Below are 13,668 nucleotides of genomic sequence, written 5' to 3' on the forward strand. Positions count from 1 at the left end.
AGAAATATATTACAAATAAATTAGTTCTATTTACCATTTCAAATATTAAAAATCTTTAATCCATTTCTTCATCTCTCTTTACAAAAAGGTTATGTGAATTGTATGGAAACATCTGCAAAAAATATAATAAATACTTAATTTCTTTGAACGTTTTTTGATGTGGGAGACAAACTTCTTTTGTAGTTCCCCCCCTCCCCAAGAAAATGCCCAAACAGCTTTATACCAAAGTTAAACAAAATAAGTAATTTTTCAGGGTACATACATTTTCCATTATGAACTAAAAAACATATCTACAAATTACATCAAAAAGAACAATGTGACAAAGGTTATGCTCATGGATGTCAGCTTAAGGGGGCAAGTGGTTAACAAGCAGCTTTATGTGGGGTCGTGTTTTAAGATCAATAATTAGCTTTTTATAAAGTGTTTGTACAATTTGTGTTTTAAGGAAGGCAAGGGTCATGATGCCTGTAGGCATTCAGCTAAAAGATTTAAAATCCTTACCAAAAATAGCTTATGAATATACAAATACCATTCACATAGACAAGATAAATAGGCCTTCTCTTGTCTCTCTTTAAAATATCCTGGGCTAAACCGGTTTCCAAAGAAAATACTGTAGGATGATCTTGAGTCGTATTAGAAATCGATTTCTTAATCCCAATCTTCTCTCTACCTCAGGGCACGGAGCTGTAGTTGGGAACATGGGTCTTCCGATGGATGTTGCTTCCTTCACGTCAATCTATGAGTTCCAAGTCATTTTCAGGATTGAATGGGACTATAGGCTACCCAAGGTGGCAGATGGCCTTACTGGCTGCAAACTTTGTGTGACCTTCCGTTGCTGCTACAAACTGAAGAAAAGGTGTATTCTTTTTAAAACAAGCGAACCCTTGAAGTTCAAAATCTCTGTCAGCTCCAATTTTGCAAAGCACTCAAGGTGCTTTGTCCACCCTAGTTAAAAGTTGGTTGGTTGGTTTTTAAATAGGTTAGTAGCCCTTTTCTTGTAAACCACAGCAGTAAACATTTGTGCCCTGTTTATAAAGATAGCTCAAAGCATCAGTGGCTCTGAGAGGTAGCGAATTCCCTAGTGGTTTTAGAATGTGACCATGAAAATAGTTGTTGCCAGAACCCATCACTTCTCTTAATTTCATAAATAAATTAGCACCTGGCTACGAGAGTATATTTTTTAAAAAAAGTTCTGGTGCAAGCTTATTTGATGTGTGTTTTTAGTCTGTCATTTTTCAAGGGTAATTTCTAATGCTTTAGAGTGGGAGCTGGACATAAAATGTCAGTGATACTTTAAGATCACCACATCCTAAATGTTTAAACTGCTACGAGTAAGGGCGTTTAAAGATAACTTCAGCTAGATGCTTAGCGCACACTGCCCATCCGTCAGGACTAAAAGTGTAAATTCACATTCTCTGCCAAAAGCCTGGGTTTCTTTCAGTGCTTATGAATCACGACTTTCCCCCCTTCCTCGTGACTGCTGAACTGCTGAGGTCAAATTTCTTCTCTCACCACCTGGGACCTCAAGATGAGGGGCAGCTCTTTGGAACGAGGCCGCGTGTCTACTTGGGTAGAGAATTTATTTTATCGGTGTGACATAGGACGAAATCCTTATGCTGGGGACTGGTAGGACTCTGGGTAGGAGTGAGAGAAGACCAAAGGCGAAAATATGTCTGCATTACAAACTACCGGGTTACAACAGATGGATGTGTAGCATTCAAAGGGATGACAGGAAAATCCAAACTTCTCTCCGAAAACACCCTCGCTGCCACTTACAGCACTTCTTGACCAGGTGTGTACTTATATGCGTAGTAGGTAGGCCCCCCAGGATGGACACTAACACGTTAAGAGGACCAACGCTTTCCCCTTTAAAGACCCCCCACCATCACAACAATATAATACACATAGTACAGTAAAAGTTGATAAAACATTTCAGGTCTAAATTTTCTTAATAATAGGACAAAAAAAAATCCCTTATGTAGTATATCTTAAACTAGCAGTGCTTCCTTGCCTTTCTTCATTTTATTGCCTTTCAGAATAGATTAATTTCCCTGAAAGATCGAATTTACAATCTTCTGCTGATGGAAACATTTGAAGCAGTGATGGATGGAGTAACAGTGAGGCAGTTTGTGCAGCTGTGAGTGAAGCAGGTAAGCCCCAGCACCTGCAGAGTTTGCTCCTCCCTTCCCCACTACATATCCAGCCCCACTTCGTCCCCTCTAGGATTGTCACTCATCGATTCCGGTGAGATGGCGTGCGTGATTTCTGAGGTTGGAAATAAAGTGCTCCATCTGCTTGACAAAATAATAACCGTTTAGGGGAAATAAAGGGAATCGGAGCCCTAGTTTCCTTCACGTGGAAGACGGTTAAGTCCCAAAGGCTCACCCTGTGCTACTGGATTTCTGAAATACCCTATGGTTTTATATTGCTGAGCTCTAGGGACAGACTAGCTTGGGAGAACTGAGGATGGTGGGCGACCTAAAGGGGCCATTTCTACACAGGTGGGTTTGGTTCTGCCGAGAAAAGAAAGGCCGGCTCTCCGGATGAGGCAGGTGGGTGACGCGTCCGTACGGGTGGCGAAGCTCGGTGGAGAACGTGGGCAAACCGGTCCGGGCGGCTGGGGCTACTGGGGGGAGGGGGGCGGCTCCTGCAAGACCGACAACTACACCGCGACAGTGGAAGTCACTGAGCTCCGGGACGGACGGGCTCGGAGGGCGGGGAGGGGGCGGAGGGAGGACGGAGCGCGGAGGCGGGGCGCGCGGGGCGCTCAGAGCCGGGTCTGCGCCTCGGGGATGTAGATCTCGATGCTCTCGGCGCTCTCGGTGGCCGAGTTCTGGCGGACGGACGCGGCGCGCTTGGCGGCCATCAGGCGCTTGCGGGCCTCCTGGCGCTGCGAGCTCTCCAGCGAGCGCTCCCGGATCAGCGGCGCGGGGCCCTTCGCCGGCTTCTTTGGCACTGGAGGAGGGGCCCTTCTCTCCTGATCAAAGCAGAAGGTTCAGGACATTACACAGCTTCTCAGGACAAGCTTGGGAAAAACTGGGATAGGTCAGTAGTTAGAACACGCACACTTTTTTTGATTTTGGTCTTGGGTATTTTTGTTTGTTTGTTTTTTAAACCTAAAGGTGGTTAGTTCTGATCTGCACTCTGTATACATACATATATATATATATATATATACACACACATATATATATTTTTTATATGTACATATAAAAATGTACATATATATATTTCTTTATTATTCTGGCTTGGGTATTCAAAAGATGCAGGGGGAAAAAAAAAGGAATACCGGTAAGCTTAAGGCCAAGGGTAAGGCCGAATTGCAGAACTAGTCTCTCCAAGGGAAGGATGTGGGTATTTAAAATGCCCTCTGCTGAAAGGCTGCGGCTCCCGGCATATTTAGTGTGGTTCTCTCTGGAGGCTCCAGACTCTTCCGGGTGCCAGGGATGGGTTAGGGTGGCTGCGGCAGCAGCAGCCTCTGGGGACCCTGCGTCCCCTCTAAGGAGGCGAGGCTGCCCCGCCCTCTCTCCCCGGGCCCACCCATCCAAACCTAAAAGGCCAAATGAGGAAGAAGAGATGATAAGACTGTGTTCTTTAGCTTTGTCGATGCCACTGTGAGTTATACCCGTCTGCACATCACACACAAACACACGACAATAGACTTTCCGGGGTCACCCTGGAGGGAGGACACTGATGGTTCCTCCACTCGGTGGGGGAGGGGGGTCGGGGGGGGGGGTGGAATCCGTTCCCAGATAGGCTCCTAAAACATCCCGCTGGGATGTCACTCCTTAGGGGCCTCAGGACGGTTGTGGTGGCCCAGAAGGCAATTCCAATCACAGGAACAGACATTGTGCTTTGAAAATTTAACCCAGGACTGAAAGAGGTCTTCCTCCTCTCAGCATCAGCAAACTATGAAATGGTTGGATATTTTAAAATGCCACTGCAAAAATAAAGGCCATTCAACACTTGGGTCACAGAAAAAAAGAAAATGCAGTGGGCAAGCTGCGAATCTAAACCACGAAGGAATTTAAAGAAAAGGATAATGAGTTTTCAGACTCTCCGAAAAGGTCCATATGAATCTGCTGTTTTCATTTTTAGTAAGATACCTTCAATTCTCATGACACGGATGTGACAGTTATCTTAAAATAGGGATTTTAGGATTCTCCAAAGGGGTATACTCTTTGTATCTTCACACTTAAACTCATTGCAGCAAATCCTCCTTGCTTGCCTGGGTGAAGTGCCTAGATAAATTTATTACATTGGAATTGCCCGCAGGCTGATTAAGGTGGAGTCTGTGTGGACAGAAAAGGGAAGTCCAGAGTGCAAACAGCGTTTGGCCAACTCTGATTGTGCTCATTTGTTTCTTCCCCTCAAGTTCATGGGGTGCTGAAAAGCTCTGGTCATAGACAAAGTGTATAAAAATTTAGAAATCAAGTTCACTAATGACTCACTGTGTACGTGTCAACAGGTTACATATGTCAATTCTTAGCATCACAAATTTTGGACATTTTAAATCTTCACTGTTGGGTAACTTGGTGATATTTGGAAAAGTATGAATATTGGAAACTTTTTAGCCATATCTTCCTTTCCTTGTACTTAAAAAGAATAATATTTAAAAAAAACCAATGAGTGAGAATTAGATGGATCAGCGCTAAAAACTAAATTACCAGTATGTGTGTACATCTGTCGTGTTTTCTTAAAATAAGAACAATTTAAAAGCTTATTTAGTACATAGTTTTAAACACAGATTAAAGAAAACTAGATTGAGTGCGGATGTTTGGCTTCCCACATAAGAGGCCACACATATATCAATGGTACTTTGATGCTTAACACTAAAACCCCTGGTCAATGGCGATAGAACTGGAGATGAGGGACAATGACACTGACCCTCTTGCTGATTATGAATCGGCCCTTGGGACTGGCTTTCTTCTGGGAGTCCACTGACTGTATGAACCCGGATACCATGATGGAGAACAGCAAAATGGACTGGATTACTGTTCGCTCTCTGACAGGCAAGGAGATCTGAAAAGGGCAGGCTACCGGAGCTTCATGGGAACACACAAGCCTCATGTTTAGAGGCTGAATCTCTTGGAACTATTCAACCTCAGGCCATTGGAAAGCAAAGAGTTAAAAAAGTCATGCATGACAGGCCAACCTAGGGAGGTGGATATTGGATACTTGTGTGAGCCTGGTGGAACCACCATAATCAAATGTGAAAATTGCAGTTTATTAATTAAAGTAAAATAACTTGAACCTTTATTTCTAAACTGTTGAATGAGAAACCCAGTGAGCAATATTCCCCAAGTCAAGTCAACCAAAAGTAAAACTCTTTAAAAAAAAAAAAAAATCCCAACATTTATGATTACTGTGAACCTTTATGGTGTATATTTTTAACCTTGAACAACAGCGGTTTCTTTATTACTATATTTATGAAATGATTATCAAAGTCGGTTAGTTTTCAGGGCTTCCTATTTTTCTCAGAAACACATCCTAGGGTGTAAGGAAGTTGAACTCTTGCTCTATATAATCATGCACTGAAGATGTCATTTATTTTAGTTTAAAAAGCAAAATGGAGGCAGTTCCTTCCAGTGACTAAAATGGTTTAACTTAAAGTTTAATTAACAAAAAAGCCACATTCCCATTTTCCAATTCACAAAGACAGGTTTTTCTTTAAAAATATGCCTGAAACATATTACAGATAATATCCCAAATGATTACTATGTAAACATTGTCATTACAATGAGATTAATATGATATCAGCTCCATTTCACATTGTAAACAGCAAGACTGAATGCAGAAGCCTATTTAGACTGTCCAGTGTTTGTGCAGGTTTTTAAATGAACCATACAAAATCTACATTGTTCTACCTTCTTGTCAAGAGGATCCATCTGTTTCCAATTATTGGCCTTTAACTGATGAAGTTCATCAAATTTCATACTAATATTTTCTATGGACAACTGCAGCATGTCCCAGAACCCCGCCAGATCCTGGGAAGTGGGCCTTGGATGAGCATTGGGATTCTGTACAAGAGAAAGAAAAACATTCGTGCTTTAGAGGCAATCGATGACAACAAGCACAGGACCAAAGGGGCATTTTCAAATATTTCAAATAACATAAGGGGGATGAGTTCCTTTTGGCTTTCAAATAGGAGATAAAAGTGAGGCTACAGATGGTAATTCTTCCTTTTTCTTCTTTTCTTTCTTTCTTTCTTTCTCTCTTTATCATCTATTATCTATCTATCTATCTATCTATCTATCTATCATCTCTATCTATCATCTATCTATCTATAAAAATTTATTATGGAATAGTTGAAACATACAATTGTAAGATATTTAAAGTGTACAACACGAAGATTTGATATATGTACACATTGTATACAGACTCCTCCCATAAAATTAATAAACACATCCATCACATCACATACTTATCTTTGTGTGTGTGTGTGTGTGTGAGAACATTTAAGTTCTACTCTTAGCAAATTTCAGTTATACAATACACTGTTATCAGCTATAGTCACCATGTTGTACATTAAATTCTCAGACCTTATTCATCTTATAACCAAAAGTTGGTACCCTTTCAACCAATGTCTTCCCTTTCCCCCACCCCCCAAGCCCCTGGCAACCACTTTTCTCCTCTTTCTTTCTATGGGTTTGACTCTTCTTAAAAGATTTCATTTCAAATGGTAATTTTATACACTCATCTGAGTCAGTGATTCTCAAATGTCAAGGTTGTAAAACTCTTCTTTTGTAATACAACATCTATCAATGTGGTATGAGGAGAGAATCCAAACTTTTCAAAAAACTATGACAAGATGCATTAAAACATATTTAAATGAAGACACCATCTTCCGTGGGGGTGGGGGGGGTGGGAGGGTGGGGGTGGGGAGGATAGTGGAGCTGGAATCTGACTTCATGTCATCCAACTTATTTAGAGAACAGATAAGAAATCTAAAATAAGACTTGTTTTAACAGTCATGTTGAGGGAAACGATAGGGTAAACAAATGATGAGTAAGAAAATAGTTGCATTTTTAATATTTTGTAATGTTTATTTTATTTTTGAGAGCAAGTGCAAGTGGGGGAGGGGCATAGAGAGAGGGGGACAGAGGATCTGAAGCAACTCTGTGCTGACAGCAAAGAGCCTGATGCAGGGCTCGAACTCACGAGCCTCGAGATCTTGACCTGAGCTGAAGTTGAATGCTTAACCTACTGAGCCACCTAGGTGCCCCCCAAATAACTGCACTTTTAATGTACCATGTGTTTAACAATTAAGATGTTACTAATATAGGAAGTCATTTTATCATACAAGGACTTTTTTTTTTTTAATGTTTATTTATTTTTGAGACAATGCGAGACAGAATGCAAGCAGCAGAGGGGCAGACAGAGGGAGACACAGAATCTGAAGCCAGCTCCAGGCTCTGGGCTGTCAGCCCAGAGCCGGATGTGGGGCTCGAACTCACAAACCGTGAGATCATGACCTGAGCTGAAGTCGGATGCCTAACTGACTGAGCCACTCAGGCGCTCACAAGGACTTTTACTAAATCTTTGGGAAATGAATTGGTTTTAAATCAACCATAACATAAAATAGCAAATGCGAGAACACATATCTATACATTACACATAGATGTCTGTAATGACCCACTTTCTAGATAATATTAAACAGTCTTCAGTGGTTAAGGATTGACATTTTTTTTTGCCCCATCCCTATATCCCTGACAGGTACTAGAAAGTATGAACCATGAATTTATATGATGTAAAACAGAAAAAACATAACTAGGAGACTGAAGGTGTCATGCCCAATATTAATCACTGCTGCCAATGGTAGCTAAAGGGATTCATGGTTATGGGGGTGGGAGCTTCCAGATGTCAGAGGCTTACATCTGGGTCAGTTTGGGTTACCTGTGGGTATTAAAGCCAATTGGATATACTGTGAAACCTCATGCCATATAATAACCTGAGGCCATTTTGTACTTTTTTTTTCAATGTTTTATTTATTTTTTGAGAGAGTGCGAGTGGGGGAGGGGCACAGAGAGGGGGACAGAGAGGATCCAAAGTGGTCTCTGGGCTGACAGCAGAGAGCTGGATGTGGGGCTCAAACTCACAAATTGTGAGATCATGACTTGAGCCGAAGTCAGAAACTCAACCGGGTGAGCTGTCCAGGTGCCCCCATTTTGTACTTTACAAACCAACTTTCAGGGGCGCCTGGGTGGCGCAGTCAGTTAAGCGTCCGGCTTCAGCCAGGTCACGATCTCGCAGTCCGGGAGTTCGAGCCCCGGGCGGGCTCTGGGCTGATGGCTCAGAGCCTGGAGCCTGTTTCCGATTCTGCGTCTCCCTCTCTCTCTGCCCCTTCCCCGTTCATGCTCTGTCTCTCTCTGTCCCAAAAATAAATAAACGTTGAAAAAAAAATAAAAATAAAAAAAAATAAATAAAAACCAACTTTCAGGAGCATCTGGTGGGTCAGTCGGTTGAGCATCTGACTTTGGTTCAGGTCATGATCTCACAGTTCATGGGCTCAAGTCCCACATCAAGTCACTCTGAGCTATCAGCACAGAGCCTGGAGCCTGCTTCAGATTCTGTCCTCTTTCTCTGCACCTCCCCTGCTTGTGCTCTCTCTCAAATATAAATAAATAAACTTAGAAAAAAAAAACTTTCAGGAAGTGCAAGGTCAGTGCTCATCAAAGTTAATAGGTTGGAAAAGTTAATAGGTTGGAAAGAACTTTTTAGCCCTTTGACGGACTAGCATTATTGGTCTGCCTTCAAAATAAATACAAGTTAAAATGTATTTATAAACTTATACTTCTAAAACTGTCCATAGTTCTAGAATTCACTGAAGACGTAAATTCTAAAGTTTGTCAGTATTTGGTTCAGCATTAAACCCTAATCTAGTGACACCTGAATTAAAGAGTTTCTCTGCAGCATTTTCATTTAGTAAGTTAAAAAATTTTCTTAACATCTAGGTTCAGAACAGACAGATAATAGCTTTAACAAAGTACATTGCAAATGGAGTTTTATGGTCTTCCTCATCTCACTGGTAACTAAGAACCAAATTGCTCATATTTTGGAGTTGACTACAGTCTCTTAGGTCACAAGCCTATCGGCTAAATTGGTTCAGTGCAGCAGTGATGAAATGATTGTTTGGTAGGCCCAAAGAGTTTGTTTAATTCTGTATGATGGGCGATTTGGTCCCTCCTCACCAAGAATCACTGCCCCTGTGTCGTCAGGGGGACAGATGGGGAAGCAGACAGAAAGAGAAACTGTGGGTCATGTGACACCCCATGCACAGAGAGTTGCAGCCCTCGCCTTAGTCTGAACCAGGCCATTTGGAGGTTAGAGGTGATGGAGGGTGTGGAGGGATGAGGGGGGGCTGGGTTCCTGAGTTTAGTTTTGTTGGAAAAAGTAATGCTCATCCATTTATTCTATGCCTGAAAGTCAAGTCTGGGATAATATTCAGGTGTTTTCAAGTGTTCTCCTCCTCAGAGTAAGAACTCAAGAAAGGAGAGCTGGGTCTGGTTGTGCCCAATCTTAGGGACGCTTTTGTGCAGCTTTATGGACCTAAGAAATGCCACCACCAGGCCACACGCTTCCTGCTGCAGAGAAGGTGGGGCTGACTGATCTGCCCATGTCCCTCTAGGAGGGCGTGGACTAGAACTCAAATCTTTGGGGCTGGTGGTGGGGATGTCAAACAGGCACTGAGGTCAGATAGACTGGGATTTGAATCTTGGGCTCTGCCTCTTACCAGCTGACCCTGGCCAAGTTACTGATTGATTGATTTTTAGTTTTTGTTTTTCATTCCTGACCAAGTTATTTAGCTTTTCCGTGCCCATTTTCCTCAACTGTAAAGTTGTCATAAAAATAATGTCACTATCTGCTCCATAGGGTCACTCTGAGGATTTAACCAGATCATATATCCTAAAGCTCTTGCCATGGCTTCTGGCACATACTGGGCTTTGAACCTTCCCTTCTGAGGCACGATTTGACCAGCCATCCATGGCCCTCCCCACCCGAGGCGCAGTCCCACTTCCTGCCTCTAACGTGCTGCCCACATTTCCAACTAAGTTCCTCTCGCTGCTCAGGCACGTGAGCCTATCAGGAACCAGGAAACGTCAAAAGCTGGCTTTAACAAACCTTTCCTAGAAGTCTGCGAAATTTTCAAAATGTTTTGTCTGCAATTTCATCATCAAAACTTTGCACGGTGTTTGTGTTCTACTTCATAACATACCTGCTTATTATATAATTCTGTGAAAAAGTGTGCTGTTTGCCCTATAGGGCGTACATATTGGCTTCCATGTATCTTTTAGGCAGTTTGAGAAATACAGCTTTCTGTGAACTTTATACATTTGAAGAGCACAGAACCGTGTTAATGAGGATCTGTGACACATTAGCAAGTTTACAAATTAGCAGGAATTCTGTTCGTGGCACTGAGTGAAGCTCAGTAAAATATTTGTCGAATTCACTTATCAATACATTTACTAACCTATGTTATCCCATAATCCAGAACAGAATTTCTGGGAAGGTGGAAGGATTTTTGCTGAGGGAGAGGAAAACAAACTACAGATGTGGGGGGTGGGTGTGAGGAGGAGGTGAAGGACAGCCCCAAAGGGGGGTTTCAGAAAGAAAAGTCTGGTGAAGAGGGACCGAGAACACCAACTTTTGCAGGCTTTCCATTTTCTCTTGATTGAACCCTGTCTTGATAAATCCCCTCCAGTCTATATTTGTCCTTGTTAACAAGATGTGGTTAAAACTCTAAAATCATAGTCAATGAGATTGCAAATAAGCATGTTTTTACTTTCCACAAGTGAACAAGTGGCTTTTCATTTTATTTTAGAGCAAGCGTGACCAACAACTGACCAATAAAAGCTATTGTGGAAGGACACTTGCAGAGAATAGTAGCAGTTTCTTTAAAAAGACATACGTGAGGAAGCTCTTGCCCTTGTCTTTTGTAGTCCCTTTAAAAAAAATGTTGTTGATGCTAGTGGTGTTTCTGTCTCTTCATTTTACTTTATTTGGTTTTTGTACGTCCAACAAGGATGAATTACTCATTTGTCTCAAGGAGATCAAATCTACACTTTGTGATGCCGTCCACCTCTGGCCTTAAATTAAAATCAAGAACCCTGATGATGAGATAGGCACTGATGGCTATTTCAGAAGGAACATCATTATCCAAAATGGTTTTCGGTGATATCATTTTTGAAATATCAGGCTGCTCCATACTTTGGTAAGAATACTGAAATCAGGGCTGCCCTGGGAAAGCCAGGAAATTGGAAACATTTCAGTTACCAAAAAAAGAAAAAAAAAAGGCAGGAACTGGAGTTTTAACTTGATTGGATTTTTTCTTTTAAGATTATTTAAGTATAAAATAAATATTTCTAATTTTTTTTAATTAAAAAAAATTTTTTTAACACTTATTTGTTGTTGAGAGACAGAGAGTGAGCGGGGGAGGGGCGGAGAGAGAAGGAAACACAGAATTTGAAGCAGGCTCCAGGCTCTGAACCGTCAGCACAGAGCCCAATGTGGGGCTCGAACCCACAAACCATGAGATCATGACCTGAGCTGAAGTAAGATGCTCAACCGACTGAGGCACCCAGACGCCCCTAAATACTTCTAATTTTAAGAAAAGCAGGAAATTAGATTCCTCAGAAAATTCTATTTCAGGCGAGAGAGTGTTCAAAATTAGTTGTGGCAGCCTTGACAACATGATCTTCTCCTGACTAGCTGGGAAGTGGTAGTGATGGGGAATGTTACCTACCAGGTTTTCTTCACACAGTTCTCTGAACTGGTAGAATTTCTGGGCCATGAGAAGTTGGGCACTGCCCACTGCAGTTCGGATTTTCCCTAGAACTGAAAAAAGCAAACATACAAGAAGTTTACACATTATGTCTCACTGTGGAGATTTAGTCTGGTAAAGCAAAGAGGAAGTTATGCTGCAATAATTAGGAAAAACTGCACACATACAGCACGTGAACACACACACACACACACACACACACACACACACACACACTCAGCCCAGCTGCTGTTGGGCTGCTAGTCTATGGAACAGAGGCTAGGTGAAAGTATAAAATCGACTTGGACAAAAACACATGCTCATCACACATATTTCTTAGGAATAACGGAGTTTTCCATCACAGCACTGGAGCTTACCAAGAGGCAAATAGGTTTTTCTTCCCTCCCGCCTTTTATTGCAAGGATAAGTTTCAAGTGTTTTTCAGTGTAGTTATGGATTTATTTGTGTCAGCAATCATGGTCTGCGAGCTCGTTTTTCTAATCCAACTCCAAACACAAGAAAAGCAATCCTGACTTGAAGGGGCGCTCTCTTGGCACTCACCATCTCCTATCCATAACCTTCATTATTTTTCCGGAGCTCAGCCACGGGGACTGTCAGGAAAGCGCCGTGGCCAGTTGAAAGATTTTCTAAGGAATGAACATTTTCAGCCTGTTGCCTAGGGAACGCCAGCACCGTTCCAGCTTTTCCACTCCACAGACCAATTTTATTGTTAATATAGGTTTAATTCCCTATGCACTGTGCTGAAAATCTCCTTTGCAAGCTACTTCTTGTCTTCCGTGCAGACTAAGGCGAGAACCTTTCAACTGAGGGCATGCTGAGACGGGCAGAACCGCTCTGCACAGAGCTGTCCTGAGGTCTGCATTGTCCCAAGGCCCTCCCTCCACCCGGTGGGGACCGGGGGCACAGCTGCACTGCTGGAGCTCTGCCACCAGGCAGTTCTCAACATGCCCTCCCTGTCGGGGAGGAAGGGGAGAAGGCGCCCTGCTCCCCCTTCCTGGCCCCTGCATAGACAGGGAGACTCCTCAGAAGGGCACTTGCTCCGTGGTGAAATCTGCATCTCTGCGGGGAGGTGGAGTAAAGGATCGAAGCAGTGTGAGTGCCGCGGTTTTGCTGTGGATTTACAAAGCCTGAGACCAGGGTGGAATGAGGTCTCTCTTTCTTGACCTCAGTCCCCACAAGGTCTGAGAAGAAGACAAAAGAAAAAAAAAACTTTATTGTGACAGGGTTTTCTAGTAACTTTCTTCTCTGTTTAAAACTTCCAGGCTAGGGGCACCTGGGTGGGTCAGTCGGTTGAGCATGTGACTTCCACTTGGGCTTAGGTCATGATCTCAAGGTTCCTGAGTTTGAGCCCCGCATCAGGCTCTGTGGCGACAGTATGGAGACTGCTTGGGATTCTCTCTTCTCCCTCTCTGCCCCTCCCCTGTTCGCACTCTCTCTCAAAATATTAAAACCAAACCAAATCAAACAAAAACCTGCCAGGCTAGACCATGGTTTATGATGCACACTATACTTAAGTATTATTCAAATATTCTGGCATTCCCACACACGGAACTCAGGGCATTTATGAACTCCCTGTCACCAGTCCCACCGAACAGACCAGGTGCAGAAATCGCCTCCTCAGTGACAGCCAGGGGCTTCCCTTGATGGCCATAAGGCAGCAATTCCTCAGGCCTAAGTGTTTACTCTTTTCCAGTCTTGCTTATGTGAGGCCCTTCTCCTTTTCTCCACACCCCTGAAGCAGAAAGGAAGAAGCATGTGGAGACACAGAGCATCATAGTTGCTAAGGGTCCGGCCCTGAGCTGGCTGAGGGTTTTGGCCCCAATACTTACCAACCCCTGCCCTGGACAGGTCATTCAATCTCTGTTCTCTCCTATGTAAAGTAAGGT

General features: G+C 42.9%; 1 protein-coding gene across 7 annotated transcripts in view; it reads right to left on the reverse strand.

Moving 5' to 3' along the window:
* Window positions 1-2,530: 2,530 nt before the first annotated feature.
* DLGAP1 (DLG associated protein 1) overlaps window positions 2,531-13,668 on the reverse strand; it is a 328,162-nt gene continuing 317,024 nt past the window's right edge. For all 7 annotated transcript variants that reach the window (XM_032595388.1, XM_032595389.1, XM_032595387.1 and 4 more), the window contains 3 exons: window positions 11,744-11,835; window positions 5,868-6,020; window positions 2,531-2,977 (listed from right to left, as the gene is read on the reverse strand). In XM_032595388.1, coding sequence (XP_032451279.1) covers window positions 2,768-2,977; window positions 5,868-6,020; window positions 11,744-11,835 — 455 coding nt within the window. In that variant the 3' untranslated portion in view covers window positions 2,531-2,767. The remainder of the gene's footprint in view (window positions 2,978-5,867; window positions 6,021-11,743; window positions 11,836-13,668) is intronic.

Source organism: Lynx canadensis, chromosome D3 (assembly GCF_007474595.2).
Source record: "Lynx canadensis isolate LIC74 chromosome D3, mLynCan4.pri.v2, whole genome shotgun sequence".
Taxonomy (NCBI): Eukaryota; Metazoa; Chordata; class Mammalia; order Carnivora; family Felidae; genus Lynx; species Lynx canadensis.